This window comes from Quercus robur, chromosome 9 (genome assembly GCF_932294415.1).
Source record: "Quercus robur chromosome 9, dhQueRobu3.1, whole genome shotgun sequence".
In the NCBI taxonomy this organism is placed as follows: Eukaryota; Viridiplantae; Streptophyta; class Magnoliopsida; order Fagales; family Fagaceae; genus Quercus; species Quercus robur.
Window position 1 is genome coordinate 14,141,489 of NC_065542.1, and position 17,367 is coordinate 14,158,855.

Genomic DNA, 17,367 nt, shown 5'->3' on the forward strand with positions numbered 1-17,367 from the left:
ATTAACCGGTACTGAAATATATTGTTTCGCTGGCCAAACCGGTACAATCTCCAGTACGAGATTGACTCCCTTGGATATAACACATTGAGTTTCAACTCCAATAAAAGACTACTATTTCTATGGTAATTGTTTTTTATTTGTCACATGTCAAAGAAATAATCCCATTTTTAAAATAAGGAATACAAATACCACAAGAGAAATGCCAACTACTTCCACAATGTCTACTTCCAGATAATGCCAAAAATAGTTGTGGTAATAGCCTTCTTCTCAATCCTCACTCAATTAAGCTAATAATAGGCACAACTTTTTTTTTTCTTTACAATATTTGGGTACAATTTTTTTTTTATTTAATTTTATACCTTAGTTTTTTAAATTTAAATTCAATCATATAATTTTGTTGATCAAAATTTCAATGATGGTTAAATTTAAGGTTAAATTACAAATTGCACCCTTTAAGTTTACAAAAAATTCAATCCAACTTTTTCACTTTATATTTGTTCAATTCAATTATTTAAGTTTCAGTTTTATTTAATTCAATCTTCTGTTAGTTTCTATAAAAATTGTGCCTCAAAACAACATAGTTTTAAATTTTTAATTAATAAATAAAAAATATTTGTTTCTAAAAAATATAAAAAATTAAATTTATTTTATTTTCAACACTTTAAAGGAAGAGAGAGACAGAGAGAGAAATATTTGATTTTGTTTTGTACATGATTAAATAACATAAACATCACATTTTTTTTTTTTTTTTTTGGGTAAGTGAGGAAAGGACAGGTATTAGGAAAGAAAAGAAAACAAAATTGAGAATGATGTTTGTTCTCCTCCAACCCAACCATGAGATGACATGTTATTTCAATGCAGGAATCTTAAATGGGTGTTTGGAATTGTTGTTTAAACAACCGTTTTCAATATTTAAATAATATTACACTTATTTTCACATACTTTTTCACCTATACATATTTTCACAAAACAACAACAATATTGCTAGAAATCTCTTTCCAAACAGGCCTTAATACAATACCTAAACAACATGCTCCATTTCAACAAAAAAAATCACATAAGTGGACAAAGCAACCTCATCAATTCAGAATTCTGAGCTTGAATTCTTCTTGGCTTTCGAAATCTTCACAAGCGCTGCTTGTGCCTATGCTATGCCTATGGCCAATAGAGTAGGCCCAGACCTGAAAGACTAGCTTGATTGAGAGAGTACTGAGATAAATTTTGGAGCTAGTTTTGATTTTATTTTTTTTCCCTTCAAAATTTTATTAAAATAATTTTGGTAAAATAATATTTTGGTCCTGAATTTCACTAAGAATTTGTTTTTCTTTAAAAAGTTTTTTTTTCATCCCTAAACTTTGTTTGTAAAGAGTTTCTTTAATAGTTTAGAAACAAAAATAAAGATTAAAAAAAATCGATAGTTTAGGGATAAAAACAAACTTTAGCTAAAGTTTAAGAACATAAATAAAAAAAAATTTCATAGTTTAGGGATGAAAAATGAAAATTTTAATAGTTTAGGGGCGAAAAATGAGCTTCTTAAAGTTTAGAGATGAAATACAAACATTTGAGTTTAGAGACTAAAATAGTATTTTACCCAAATAAGTTATTTTAGGAAAAACTTTTTTTTTTTATTTTAAAGACAAAAAAATAAATCAAAACTAGATCGTTTTGTAGTAACTAACAACACAAATATAACGAAGACTAAAGAGAGGATTGAAATGAACAACGTAAAACTATATGACTGAATTAAATTTAATAATGTGCTCATTTAGTTTTTTTTTTTTTTTTGAGGGGCCATGTGCTCATTTAGTTAATTTAATTAAAAAAGATACAATAATTAAACAATTATACCTAAATTTGATCATTTCCATAATTATTTATTATTATTGCGGAGGGCAAGTTATTAATAGTTTAATACAGTAATATTATATATATATATATATATATATATAACTAAAACCTCTGAAACTCTCACAATTTTTCACGTTAGCACAATATTTAAATAAAATTATTTTTGTTTAGTCCAAACTTAACAAGGAGTGAAACTCTATCTCTCTAACAAATCCAACTTAAACTTAAACTCTTCATCGTCATTTTTTAAAACAAAATTATTTTTTGTTTAAACCAAACTTAACAATGAGTGAAACTTTATCTCTTTAATAAGTCCAACTTAAACTCAAACTCAAAAATTGATAATTTATCTCTAAATTTGCTAGGTTAATCATGAATACTATAAAAGCAAAACAAACCCCAATATATATATTAAAGCTGAGTAGAGGTATGAGTTATTCTTATGTTATTTTCTTCTCCTCTACTTAATTACATATATTTTATGGTTTTTCATGTATTGTTTTAAAAGTAATTTTTGTACATGAACCACCAAACTCTCTTTAGCCATTTTTTACAAGATAAAAAAGCTTACAATAATTGAAATTATTCTTTCAAATGTAACCCATATTTCTCTTATATTTATCTAATGTTCAGTCATATATATTTTGTTTTGTTTCAATAATTTCTAAGTAGTAAATCATCTGATTTTTTTAATATATTTGGTCTTTCAGAAGTTTTAATATCTAAATTTTTTAGTTATTTTTTTGTAGTATCCGAAACCGTCTGACAATTTTTTTTTAAGTCATTGCACGTTCAAGCAATGACTTCTTCATCAAATTATAACACAAATTGAAGTCATACAAGAGCAAATCATGCAATGGTGTAGTTTCTTAAATTTTTTATAAAATTATTTTAGTCTACCTCACAAATAGGTAAGTTTCCGTGTATAGCATGTGTTAGTGACTAGTTAAGAATAATAATGAACAATAAAAAAAATGAATAATAATTTTACGAGCTCAACGTCACCACCAATAGTAAAAATATTTGCCCTTGGTATTACCATGAGAGCAATTCCAGGGACACAAAAAATTTTACAACTTTTGCTATAACTTGTCATGTGACTAGTTATGAGTAGTAGAGGTGTGAACCTACCATTTGATATCTACCATTCACAACTTGTCATATGACAAGTTGTGACAATAATTGTGGAATTTTTTTGGAGTTGTGCTAAGACCACCAAAAATGGCACAATTTTGTGCCACAACTCACCACGTGGCGAGTTATGACTGGTGAAGAAGTGTCTGTGGGCCATGTGGGGACACTCCTTCACTAGTCACAACTTGCCACATGGCGAGTGGTGACTCTAGGAATTTTGTTTAGGGGGTTATTAAAAAATTTTAATAAAAAAAGAACTTGAATATATCAAGTTACCGACAAAAAAAAATACATGAAGTTTTACAATTTCCTTCTACAAGTATTCAAATTTTGAATTGTTATATGATGGTTCATTATAAGTATCTATTGCCAATGTGGGTAGCTATGAGCCTATAATCATTTTGTTTTATTAAATTTATCTAGCATTTTCATTTTTATACAATTTTTATTATCTATTTGTTATTGTTTTTATAAAAATATTTTAAACTAAATAACTAAACTAAACTCATTGACTTTCTATTAATTATTGGCGCACACAACCACACTCATTCATATATAAAATTGTACACTAGTGTCTACTTAACCAATCAAATGCTTGGGCAATCACTAACTTTACGTTTTTTTTTCTTGAATTTTACTAACTTTATAACAAAAAATTATTATAACATGATAACAATATACACACATGTAACAAACCATATCTATTTCCTAATTATTAAATTATATATATTTATATTATAATGCACACACAAACATTCACACACATCATAATTCACACAAATAATATTATAACAAAAAGTAATATACGTAATCAATATTAGACACACTCACACAGATAATATAAATTTATAAAAAATAGTGTCAAATACCATTCACAAACACTTACTTTTTATTCTTAAAGTTGAAAATACTTATAATAATGATGTGTAAAATTTAAGTCAAGGTGTGCAAATGTATTTTTAAGAAAAAAATTATAGTATTAAACTAAGGACTTTATTAACATGTGCTGGTCAGCACCTGTTAATGAACCAGCTATTGTTCATTTATAATCTATTAAAAAAAATTATATATAATTTTTTTTTTTTTTTTTGGGAAGTCAGGGTTCATTGAACCCCCTAAGAATAGTGTAGCGCCGCCTAATACTTTTCTCGGCCTTTTGGCTAAGATCAAGTGTAGCGCCGCCATGGGTCCCAGCATATTTGGTTGAGATTTAGCTTAGAAATTGACTGAAATGGCTGTGGGTCCCAGCATATTTGGTTCAAGAATCAAGTTGCATGCCTTGTGGGGTCATGCAGAGAGCCAGTCTGATATTTTTGCATTTGATCATACGTGTGGCGCTTTATTGGGTTCATATCAATGTATGCTTTTACAATTCTCTGCACTGAGAATTTGTGAATTTCTGGTTTTTCGAGATTTACCTTGGAATCTTACTGAGATGGTAATGAAAGTGACATTTCTTGAAAATAGTCGAATAATTCCTTCTGTTAATATCAAGATTTATGGGTATTGCAATAGATACAAAGTATCATATTTGGCTAGATTCTGCTTTCTATTTGAATTCTGGCTTCTTCTCTTGAGAGAGGCGGAGAGCAGAGAGAAAGAAGCAGAGAGAAAGGTAAAAATTTTAGGGATTTGAGGTTTTTTATTTGTTTTGATTTGTGATTGTTTTGTGGTTAACCGCTTAGACCGGATTTATAGTTTATCTTGTTAATTTAATAATGTTATTTTTGGACAATTGATTTTGTTTAGAATCAATGTTTAACCGGATTTACTAAATTTTTTGTTTTTTTGGTTAGAAGGATGTGCCTAATTCATCTGAAACTATATATTTTTTTCCCTGCTACCCCCTTCTTTTCTAAAATTTTGGGGCCCTTTCACTTGGTGGCCTTAGGCAATTGTGTAATTGGCCTAGTCAACTGGTTTTGTCCAAGATGATCTCCTATGATCACGCTAGGATTTTTTGTTTGTTTTTGCATAACTTACACACGGTCATATTTCAAACACGAAACACGATTTTAGTTATGTTAGTAAAATGATATTTTCAAAACACCATTTCAATTACGATTGTGAAATTTCACAATACCAGTTGAATTTGTGTCCCTGGTGTAACTATCACCTCTCCATCGGTTTATCTTGCTTTCTCCAGTCAAGCTTTTATAGCCAAGCAAAAAAAATATCGCGTTATGGACTTGTTGCTATTCTTGACAACAACATAATATTGACTTTTTTTGTCTTTGTTTTTCTTACAAGTTACAGAAATAATTTCGTGCAAACTTACATCTGATACTTTTCTTCATGTGCCCGGTGATGACAAAAATTTTTTTACTTCTAGGAAACTTCATACAGCTGGCTTATTCAAACTGGTTTATGAATAAATAGTTCGTGCTTAATGTTACTTAGTATTAGTTGAATTCCCCAATCCCTTAACATTTCTTGATTTTGAATGTTCTGTTACTTTATTATGCCTTATAATCTATTAATTGCTGCAACAACTTTACTTGCTTATCTTCCTAGCACTTGTTATACGCTTACTATTTGCCTTCTAGCTGTTTGCTCACTGTTCTTCCATGAATTTTGTTATCTTGTAGCTTAAGTATCATGATATTGCATTGAATGAATAACTTCAGAAACACAGTTTAAATTAATTAATTGGTTTTTTCTAGCCAGGGTATTTCTTTTCTTGCATGTAGATGTTGCAATAATATGGCATCAGCTAGGGAATTTCATTAACAACAAGATTTTCTCTCGCTGAGCAGCAAAAATGGCTTCGGCTTCTCCTGTAAAAGTGGTTCTAGGCTCAATTGCTTTTGCAATCTTCTGGGTATTGGCGGTTTTCTCAGCTGTTCCTTTTCTACCAGTTGGGAGAACTGCAGGGTCCCTCCTGGGGGGCATGCTAATGGTCATATTTCAAGTCCTAACTGCAGATCAAGCATATGCTGCAATTGAACTTCAAATCCTTGGTCTTCTCTTTGGGACCATGGTTGTCAGTGTATATCTTGAAAGGGCAGATATGTTCAAGTACTTGGGAAAGTTGCTCTCATGGAAGAGTAGAGGGGCAAAGGATTTAATTTGTCGAGTCTGCCTGATTTCTGCCATTTCAAGTGCTTTTTTTACTAATGATACCACTTGTGTAGTTTTGACTGAATTTGTCTTGAAAATTGCAAGGCAACATAATCTCCCACCTCATCCTTTCCTTCTTGCCCTGGCCTCTAGTGCAAATATTGGGTCGGCAGCAACTCCAATTGGCAACCCCCAAAACTTGGTTATAGCCGTTAAGAGCAAGATATCTTTTGGAAATTTTCTAAAAGGAATTCTCCCTGCAATGATCATGGGTGTAATTGTCAATGCCCTACTTCTTCTATGTATGTACTGGAAGTTGTTATCTATTGAAAAGGTTGAGGAAGATATAGCTGTAGAACTTCTTGCAGAGGAGGAAGTGAATTCTCATCGTTTTTCACCAGCCACAATGTCACATTTTACATCCTTCAATTCTCCGGAATGGAACTCTAGATGGGAAGTTATGGCTGTGCAAAGCTCTCCTGGCATGAGTGTTCCAATGGGACAGGTTGAGAACCTTAGGAACCGATCAATTCCGAGTGCGAATGAAATCCAAGGGGTTCCTAGTGGCACATTGGAGTCTGCAAGAAATTCTAATGCACCAAAAGAGGCAGCAAATGATGTATCTTCTCAGGTAAAGGAGGAAACAATGCCTTCAAAGAGAGTTGCATCATTGACCACAAGATGGAAAAAAATATTGTGGAAATCAGGTGTTTACCTTGTTACTATAGGAATGTTGATTGCTTTGCTTCTGGGTCTAAATATGTCGTGGACTGCAATTACTGCTGCGCTTGCTCTTATGGTTCTTGATTTCAGGGATGCTAGGACAAGCCTTGAAAAGGTATAATCTGCAAGCACGTTGCTTTCTACCTTTAAATTATTTTTTCCCTATCAAAAAACTGTAAATCATAACTTGTTGGTGATTATGACCATTGATTGCTTGTTGGAGAGTTTACTATATGTCAAGTTTATTTCTCTTCTTTGCCAGGTCTCCTATTCTCTGTTACTTTTCTTTTGTGGAATGTTTATCACAGTCCAAGGCTTTAACGAAACCGGAATCCCTAAAACTCTATGGGACTTTATAGAGCCCTATTCAAAAATCGATCGTGTTAGTGGGATAGCAATGTTCGCCATTGTCATACTTCTCATGTCAAATTTGGCTTCAAATGTACCAACTGGTATGTTGATGGATTTCTTCCATATATATATATATATATATACATTTTTTTTTTCTTCTATTATCTGTTTCATAATTTTTTTTTTTTTTTGGATATGTCAGATGAAATTAGCTTTTTAGGCTAACACTTGTTTGTAAGTCCGTTTTAAACAACTTTTTGAATAAAACGAGTTTGTCAAGCTTTCTTGTTAGAATTTCAAGCTGTACAGAGACTAATTCAACATTGGGATGCATATAAGTTTGTTGTGCTGTCTTTAGATTTCTGGGGAATATGTTAGTGTATAATTTGGACTTTGCATACAGATTATCTCTTCGGGATATCATAGTATTCCCAGTTTTTATTTTTTAATTGCATATTTCTGGTTTTCACTTCTTATCCTTTCTCTACTTGAGACAAACTGACATTAACCTTTGTCAAGATTCTTCCCAATTTCACTTCTCAAAAAAAACACTTGATACAACTGACATTAACCTTTCTCATGCATGTTCAAATCTTACTCAAGCTGATAGTACACCACCATTTTACTGAACAGGTCTTTCAGTCTAAGAATTGTCTTTCAATTCACTTTGTACACAAACTGGCACCCTTCTGGGTCATTTCTCAAAGTCTCGGGATAATTGCAACGACAACAGCATTTCTCACCAAGTTGTTGTTTTCAATTGACATTTTGTAAAACCATAAACAATTTTTGGATATGCTTACCCCCTCAGAATTCTGCCATAGCATTCAATTAAACAACAAACATTCTGCAGTTTGTGCTAGAAGGAAAATTTCCTTTCAGTAACAAAGGGATTTTTATACCAGTAATGATAACTGTGAGTTGACAAGGCTCTCAGTTATCCATGGCCCTTGTGTACATAATATAGGGAACAAGGGATGCTCTTGCACTGAATCTGTGAGATTGTTTTTCATAAATGAGCAGGTAGCCTAGCACTGTGGTTTAATCTTTCTTTCTGCATCTCTGATTAAGAATTGTTTTTCTTTCATGTACAACAACAAGAACAACGAACAAAGCCTTAGTCCCAAAATTTTGGGATCACCTATGGATCCTTAATAGACTAGTTAGGTTTTTCTTTTATATAAAAAGTATCTAATGATTTTGGTGAAACATCTCTAAGTTGATGCTGTATTCCGTTTGTTATGAACATTCTTGAGGTTCATGTTAATGTTCATTTCTTTCATTTCGTTTTTTTCCCCAACACTTTGTTGATTTATGATAAATTGTTTGTCTGCTGTAAGCCATTATTCGGCATCATAAAGGCCATTTTAAAACTATTTACACTAGAGTTCCTATAACTCATGTTAATATTGTGTAGTTCTCTTTCTTGGAACACAAGTGGCACTATCGGCAACTGCAGTTTCTGCAGCTAATGAGAAGAAGGCATGGCTAATCTTAGCTTGGGTCAGCACAGTAGCTGGGAACCTCTCATTATTGGGATCAGCTGCCAACATAATCGTGTGTGAGCAGGCTCGCCGAGCTCCCGAACTTGGGTACACTTTATCCTTTTGGAGCCATCTCAAATTTGGAGTCCCCTCAACTCTTATAGTCACTGCCATTGGTTTGACACTTATAAGATGATTTTCATGCTCTTACACATGACACACAATGTTTTTATGTAATAAATTTTGTAGAGGAAGATTGTTTAGACATTTGAGCAATTCAAAGCTGACAAATGTTCTTTTTCTCTTAATCTCTATTTAATCATAACGTTTTTCAATAGTTGCTGAGTGATTATTTCAGATAGACATCCACAGAACAATGGGGTGAATTGTACATCGCTTGCATGTTTATACTATTAGTTTGACCAGCTCAATGTTTGTTCAATTCTTCCTTTTCTTTTATTGCAAAAGAATTCTACCTTCTTTTTTTTTTTTTTTTTTTTTTTTCAGTCTACCAAAATAAGGATGTACATCTCATAAATAGACATATGCATGTTCGTCGGAAATGAAAAACGAAATAAAAATATCAAACAGGTCAGAGTTTAGAAAGAAGAAGCCTTTCTGAATTCAGACTACTATAATTATATATTCAAATCCCAATTCGATCTTGTAATACTAATTCTGGCCTTAGTCACTTATATTTTGAGAAATCTAAACAAATTATAGTTTGTTTATTTTATAGTACTTAATTATATGGGGTCAATTTGAAATGTTCATTGTTGTAAGATAACATTTAACCATATTCAAGAACTGATAGCCTAGAGTCCTATAGTTTATAGCTCAACTAGTACTTCTTAATGTTTCTAATGAATGTATCCAGTGTTTAAATCTCACTTTTCCCGTTGGACTATCAAATTATAAAAAATAAATTTAAAATTTATAAACACAATTAACATTAGCATTCAATTTGTTTAAAACTTTAGTATACTAACAATGTGGGTACCAATTACTATAATTTAGGATTTAGTATTGGCAACTTCTAAATGAAAAATTATGTGTTAGGAGAGTTGAATTTAATGTTATTAAGTTATTTATTTAATTCTTTTTTCTTTTCTTTTTTTTTCTTTTTTTGAGAATCTAGTTAGGTAAGAGTTTGTGTAATGAATTGCATCAAGGAGTTAAAGTTCCTAAGGCCTGCACAAGCAAAGTTAGGACTTGATTGAGCAATCGTTGAAGTCAGGCAGAAATTTACATGATTCTCATTTAACCATCGCTCAAGTAAATTACATAGCTATTAGTCTTTAACTTGACTCAAAAACTTATTGAAGTGATGATTCTTAACCTACCTTTAAATGCCCTCTGAGACAAATTTTAAGATAAGATATTTGCTATACAAAGTAGATCTAAAGACTAAATGTGCCTTTCTTCTTATTCTAAACAAAAAAACTTCCCATGTTGGTTCAATGTTAAGAACCCAACTTGTGAGCCTAAATTTATTCCATTGAAACCATAGAAATTGTCACCCTCTATTAGTAAGCTCACAAACCTACTAGAGTTCATAATTGGTGTGGACAAGTTCGTTTGTGTAGAAGTCTAGAGTTCAAATCCTAATGCTACTTTATTCTTTATTTTAATGGGTTTAGATTGTGGTGACATATTTGTGACTGCTTCATTATTGTGGTAGCAAACTATTATTGTTTGATTCTGTATACAAGTGAGAGTCAATCCACTAATTAGAACACTTAAAGAGTCAAAATCGGTTTTTTCAACTGTCACCACTAATATATGTATTGGTTAAGTATCACTGATAGTATTAATAATATTTAAATTATTTACATCGCAATGACTGTTTTAATCTAATATTAAGGATAAGAAAGAAACAGTAAAGTTTATAGAATACATATGGCTTTTGTTAGATTATTAATATTAGAGGAAAGGCTTTGATGCGATGGTCACTCCACAAGTATAAATGTTTATGGGGTGTGGGGGGCAAAAGTCGGGGTTCGAGTCTCCAGGAGGGAGTTTTACATACATATACACTTAGATTAGACTAGAGTAGAAATTCTATCTTGTATCAAAAAAGTTAATAATCAATAAATTTTCAACATGAGGTTGTGTGATGTGGCACAATTCTTTTATATTTTTTTTATGAACAAAAAAATGGATAGGGTGTGAACTGACATAAAAGAAATCATTTTTAGTTGCAATTATAATATAAATTTAGAATATGACATTCTTCCTCATATTTTGTTTCTTTAATAACAATTGACACAAAAGCCATAAAAATTAAATATTTACAAATTTGCTAATATTAATCTTAACCATTTAAATGTTCTAACTCCCTTATGTAATTAGAAAAATTACTAATAAAATAAATATGTTTATTTTATTATATTAATTATTTTAAGCATAATGAAATTTTAATATCATTTTTCTAAGATTTATATGTGAAATAGTTGGTTTTTTTTTGTTTTTTTTTTATGTGGGAAAAAACTAATTTGAAATATGGTATTCTTGATCAAATTTAGTTGTTTTTGCAACAATTGAAATAGTGTCCAACAAAAAGGGGGCAAAAAAAACACAACAAAAAAATATTTCAAAAAAATATTTTTTAAGGATATTTTCATTTTTAGTAGGCATGAAACATGCCTATCTATATTAACTACTATATCATGCAATTTTCAATTCGTAAAAACACACACAAACTTTTTTACAAGGAAAATTATTGAATTTTATATATATATATATATATATATATATATCGATAGTTAGGGGTGAGGATTTGAACCCTCAATTTCTATGTTGGAAACACAATAAGGTATCAATCAGTTAAACTACAAGATTTGTAACACCCTGACCCAACTTTATAGTTAAACTATGTGTTTGAATGGTTAATTATTATTTTAAGCCACTTTCTTTCTATAATTAATAGAAGAGTATTTAATAAACATATAACTTTATAATGCCTTTGAATAAGAATTGTAAAGATTGTATATAATTGAATGGCTAATTGTATTATGAATATATAATAAGTATGTACAAAACTATATTAAGTGGTTAAGTTATTAGATATATAGTTTGTTGGTGTTTAATTAAGTGTTTAAGGTAAGAGTTTATATGCCAAGTTATTTTATAGTTTGGGTCTTTATAGAATATAAGCTTATAAGGGGGGTGGAAAGTAATTTTAAAAAAGTTTAAAGGGTGACCCATCAACCCTTTTCTCTTAGCATTACACGTGCCCTACCCAAAATCCATTTCTCCCTTATCTTTTCTTGACTACACCAGAAGGTTCAGCTCTAATTCTCCTTTCCCTAATCTTTTTTCTTTGTTCTTATTTCCTTCTTCTGCCCTTGTTCCCACATGGCAGCACCTTACCTCTCACCAACAGCCCTCCCTCTCTCACCGAAACCATATATCTTTCTCTAAGAAGGAATCAAACTCTTACTAAAGTTTCAACTTCAGTTGTGGGTAAGTATATATGTTTATTTTCTGTTATGGGTATTTTAATGGTGGTATGGTTTGCTTTAGTTTCACTTCTATGTTCTCTAATATGATTGTTAGAAGCTAAAATTTGTGGTTTGTGAAATTAGGAAATTATGAACTTGTAGGTTTATATATATATATATATATATATATATATGCTGTTTTAAGAAGCTTTGAAACTGTGTTGGTAATTTGTTGAAGGTAGATTAAGGTTTTTACTAAATAATGATTGTATATGATTAAGGAAGTAAGAAAAAGTTAGGATGAGTACTTTTGATGTTACTACTGGGATTTTTGTTGTATTTAATTTTGCTATAAATGGTTAAATGATTGTATGCAAGTGTTTTCTAACATGTCTAATGAGTGCATAAAAATCCACATATGATAATAAGACTATTTGCAATCATTTTATGATTTTACAAAAAAATGTTTCAAAGCTGCCTTTGTGACAGATTCTGTGTTTACGCATGATAAATTATGTATTAAATTGTATACAATGAATTAGGATACTAGTAGTAGTTCTTATGAATGCTAAGACACATATAGTTGTAATGGAAGTGGTCTCACAGCATTTGGATTAATATAAAAATAATGGTTTAATTTCTAATTTACATGAAATTCTGTCATGATAGATTTGAACACGTTGTCTTATATGATTTTTAGTAAATCATATTTTCATTATTTGACTTTGAAATTAATATGGTATTTACTAGACATCCATAGGAGTTGCTCTGTAAATTTTCATGAAGATTGGATGTGTTTAGATAGCCCATTTGTATTTTACAAATGAGGCATATACTGCTAAAATGAAAAATAAACAGTAAATGATAACTCTTACTTTGAGGATTTAATTCTAAAGTTCGGGTGAATCTTATGAGCTATAAATTAATATGCTTATCATTTGGTATGTCTGGATCATAGATAAAATTTTTATAACTTGGTTCAAGGTTTAGTACTATAAAGGAGAGATTCTAAACCATTCTATTGTTTTTTCATGTTGCTAGCTTGTTCAACGTGTTGTATGCTGCCATATGAGTGTATATGGTTACATGACCATGCTTAAAGGATTTTATATCTATGCATGCATTGTTGCCCTAATCTCAAAGCACCTTTTTGAAATGAAGTTGGCTCCTCTGGAGATATGATATAAATATGAGACATAATATGTTTGTGGGGACCTCGTTGAGGTGGGATTATGATTTCCTTGATTTTAAAAGATAGGTTTTGAGATGAATGTGTAAGTTTATGATAAGGAATAATTGATATTAAGTTTAAAATAGGTTTTGAGATGAATGTGTAAGTTTATGATAAGGAATAATTGATATTAAGTAATAAGTTTTGATATTTGGTTTAGGTGTTACCAGTTCTCAAGTCTAAACTCATTCGATTGTAGGCTTTCAGTTCCTCTCCTTTCAGGTAAGGAATAAGTTATATGAGCATTTGGTAAGTCATGAGATTATTTTAAAGTATATGATGTATTAAAAGGGTTTTTTATTAGAGATATGACATATAATCATGTTTCAAACAAAGATATGTTCGGGAGCTTTCGAAACCTTATGTATATGATTTAAGCATATTGATGCCATTACTAATTTCCACGAACATGATGTTTAAAGAAAAGAATGGAAATGCTATTATTATGAAATGTTATGCAAAATAAGAAATTTCAGTATGATATATAAGTATGAAATGTTTTTGGGTTATGTTCTCTAGTAATCTAAACTTGGCCAGTAAAGGTTAATTACTAGCTTTCCATGGAAAATGTTATCTGTTTAGCCATTTAAAGTGGAGGAAATGAGGCTGCTCATAACTCTAATATGAACAAGGCCTTCTCCCCAATGTGTACGGACGGCGGGGAGGAACAAAACCTTAAGGGGATGTGCCATCAGGCCTCCAAAAGAGGACAATATTATACACACAAGGGCACCAAAATGTGATGAGGCCTTCTTTGTTGTGCACATGCACCAAGTACAAACTTATCAAATATAGACTAACCAATATGTGATGAACAGCTATATTATGTTATTGATCATGAGAGAATGATTTTGTTTAAATGCATTATGAAAAGTTGAAAGCTCCCATGAAAAGAAGAAGTTTCTGATGAAAAGAAAAGCTGTTCTTTAAAAATAAAAGTTTATGAAGTTCTGTTGTACTTTAAAGATAAAGAATCTGATGAAAATGTCATCATTGGCAGGCCCACACTCAACAAATGGAAAGCGGCCACGTCCACCTACTGTTTGAAGGTGAAATTCCCAACAGATAACGGTGTTGGCGAAGTAAAAGGAGATCAAGTCCTGGCCAGAGAATGTTATCAAGCCGTCCTGGCTGCGAAGGAGAATCACACATGGATGATTGAAGAGAAGGATGAAGACAAAATGGAAGCCCTGGAAATAGTGGAACTGGTTGAAGGAGAAGCGAACAAGACGACAAAGATAGGGACGACGCTAAGCCCTGAGATGAGAACAAAACTTATCAAATTCCTTAAAGAGAATATAGACGTCTTCGCATGGAGCCACGAGGACATGCCGGGCATAGCTCCAGAAGTCATCCAGCATAAGTTGAATGTGGATCCGGAGCGAAAACCCATCCAGCAAAGGCGAAGAGTCTTTGCCCCAGAACAAGATCAAGCAGTTGTAGACGAAGTTACCAAACTATTGGCGGCAGGGTTCATCAGGGAAGTGTACTATCCTGAGTGGCTCACGAACGTCGTCCTAGTGAAGAAAGCAAGTGGAAAATGGAGGATGTGTGTAGACTTCACAGACCTGAACAAGGCGTGCCCAAAGGACAGCTTCCCTCTACCGAGAATAGACCAGCTTATGGATTCTACAGCCGGGCATAAGTTACTGACGTTCATGGACGCTTTCTCAGGATATAACCTGATAAGGATGGCTAAGGAAGACCAAGAGAAGACTGCTTTCATCACGAGTCAAGGACTCTATTGTTACAAGGTAATGCCTTTCGGATTAAAGAATGCCAGAGCTACATACCAGAGGCTGGTGAACAAAATGTTCGGCCAATAGATCAGAAGGAACATGGAAGTATATGTGGACGATATGCTCATCAAAAGTAAGGAAGAACACACTTGGACGACCTGAAGGGGATGTTTGCCACCCTAAAAAAATACCAGATGAGGTTGAATCCAGGTAAGTGTGTTTTTGGGGTAGTCTCAAGGCCTGGGATTCATGGTGTCCCAAAGACGAATAGAAGCAAACCCAGAGAAAGTGCAAGCCATCATCAACATGACGTCACCCAGGACCGTCAAGGAAGTTCAAAAACTCACAGGAAGGATAGCAGCTTTAAACAGGTTCGTCTCCAGAGCTACAGACAAATGTCTACCCTTTTTCAAGACCTTGAAACAGGCTTTCGCCTGGACCGACAAATGCGAAGCAGCGTTCTAGGAACTAAAGCGTTACCTGAGCAGTCCACCCCTCTTAAGCCCGTCCAAAGAAGGGGAAGACCTATACTTATACCTGGCAGTGTTAGCCTCAGCAGTAAGTGCAACCCTGCTTAAAGAAGAGAGCGCGAAGCAACTCCCAGTTTATTACGTCAGCCAAGCCTTCCAAGGGGCTGAATCCAGGTATCCAAGGATTGAAAAGATCGCGTTTGCGTTAATAGTAGCCTCGCGCAAGCTAAGGCAATACTTTCAGGCAAACCCCATCCTTGTAATGACGGACCAACCGATCAAGAAATCAATGAACAAGCCTGAGGCAGCCGGAAGAATGGTCTAGTGGGCCATTGAACTTAGTCAATTTGACATCGAGTACCATCCCAGAACAGCAATCAAGGCGTAAGCTCTAGCGGACTTCATCGCAGAGTTCACCCTTCCGGACGAAGACAGCCTTACCGACGGAGTTGATAGATGGATGATACAAACTGATGGTTCGTTAGCCTAAAGGAGGGGGGGAGTAGGGGTTGTCATAACCACCCCCGATGGAGAGGTGCTGAAGTATGGGGTCCAACTAAAATTTCTGGCTACTAACAATAAAGCTGAATACGAGGGGATACTGACGGGATTGAGGCTTAGAAAGGCACTTGGAGCTAAGAACCTGTTAATCCAAAATGATTTGAAGCTAGTGATTGGGCAGATCAGAGGGGAGTACGAAGCGAAGGAAGAAAGGATGCAGAAGTACCTCAGGCTGACGAAACATCTAACTCGGGAGTTCGACACAGTGGAGTTCGTGCAGATCCCAAGAAGTCAGAATATAGGGGCAGACGAAGTCTCGAAGCTAGCGTCATCAGAAAAAAGGGAGATTAGCATGGATTTGGAGATGGAGGTCTAGAAACACCCCAGCATTGAAAAGGTCCCAACATTTACCATCCAGAGCGCAAACAGCTGGATGACACCCATAATGTCCTTCCTCTAGGACGGGCACCTCCCTCAAAACACAGAATAAGCTAAAAAGGTCAAGAAGAGGGCGGCCAGGTTCACGATCCTTAATGATGCCTTATACAAGAGAGGCTTCTCTATGCCTTACTTGAAGTGTGTCAACGAAGAAGAAGCTAGATACATACTGGAAGAAATCCATGGAGGAGTTTGCGGCGACCACGCTGGCCTTAGATCCCTGGTGAACAAGGTAGTACGAACAGGATATTTCTGGCCAACTATGTAGGTGGATGCTGTTGAAATCGTCAAGAGGTGCGACAAGTGCCAGCGATACGGGAATGTGCAACGGCTTCCAGCAGAGAGACTAACGACGATAGCCTCCCCGTGGCCATTTGCACAATGGGGGATCGACATCGTCGGCCCATTACCCCAAGGTAAAGGTCAGGTAAAGTTCCTACTAGTTGCTATTGATTACTTCACAAAATGGGTTGAAGCAGAGGCTCTAGCAACGATCACCGAGGCAAGAATTCGGAGCTTTATATGGAAGAATATAAAACTGCAGGTTCGGGATTCCCTTGACAATTATATTAGATAATGGGAGGCAGTTCGACAGCCAAGGCTTCAGAGACTTCTGTTCAAACCTTGGAATCAAGAATCAATTCTCGTCCCCGGAGCATCCCCAGGCAAACGAACAGACGGAAGTGAAGAATCGAAAGCTGCTTAAGATTATCAAAACCAAGCTGGACGATGCGAAGGGTGCCTGGCCAGAAGAATTACCTAATGTCCTGTGGGCTTACAGAACCACAACAAGAACCCCAACAGGAGAGACCCCCTTCAGGCTTACCTATGGCACAGAAGCAGTAATCCCAGTTGAAGTGGGAGTAACAAGCGTCAGACGAGGGACGTTCAAAGAAGGGTGCAATGACGATGAATTGCGACTCAACTTGGACTGTCTGGACGAAG

At 33.7% G+C, this 17,367-nt stretch overlaps 1 protein-coding gene and 2 long non-coding RNA genes across 4 annotated transcripts in view; 2 read left to right on the top strand and 1 right to left on the bottom strand.

The window, feature by feature from the left end:
- Positions 1 to 4,448: 4,448 nt before the first annotated feature.
- Positions 4,449 to 9,042, top strand: LOC126699721 (silicon efflux transporter LSI2-like). 2 transcript variants are annotated; one of them, XM_050397683.1, is made up of 4 exons: positions 4,449 to 4,597; positions 5,646 to 6,880; positions 7,028 to 7,217; positions 8,534 to 9,042. In XM_050397683.1, exons 2-4 carry the CDS (start codon positions 5,744 to 5,746, stop codon positions 8,794 to 8,796), a joined length of 1,590 nt encoding a protein of 529 aa, XP_050253640.1. In that variant the 5' UTR covers positions 4,449 to 4,597; positions 5,646 to 5,743; the 3' UTR covers positions 8,797 to 9,042. The 2 variants fall into 2 exon arrangements, with proteins under 2 accessions (XP_050253640.1, XP_050253641.1); XM_050397684.1 differs by having other exon boundaries at positions 5,650 to 6,880.
- The window catches only part of LOC126699724 (uncharacterized), a 28,318-nt gene continuing 18,337 nt past the window's right edge, over positions 7,387 to 17,367 (bottom strand). The window contains exon 2 of the long non-coding RNA XR_007646875.1: positions 7,387 to 7,667. This is a non-coding gene — a long non-coding RNA (uncharacterized LOC126699724). The remainder of the gene's footprint in view (positions 7,668 to 17,367) is intronic.
- Positions 11,841 to 17,367, top strand: part of LOC126699723 (uncharacterized) — a 31,090-nt gene continuing 25,563 nt past the window's right edge. Inside the window, exon 1 of the long non-coding RNA XR_007646874.1 lies at positions 11,841 to 12,065. This is a non-coding gene — a long non-coding RNA (uncharacterized LOC126699723). The remainder of the gene's footprint in view (positions 12,066 to 17,367) is intronic.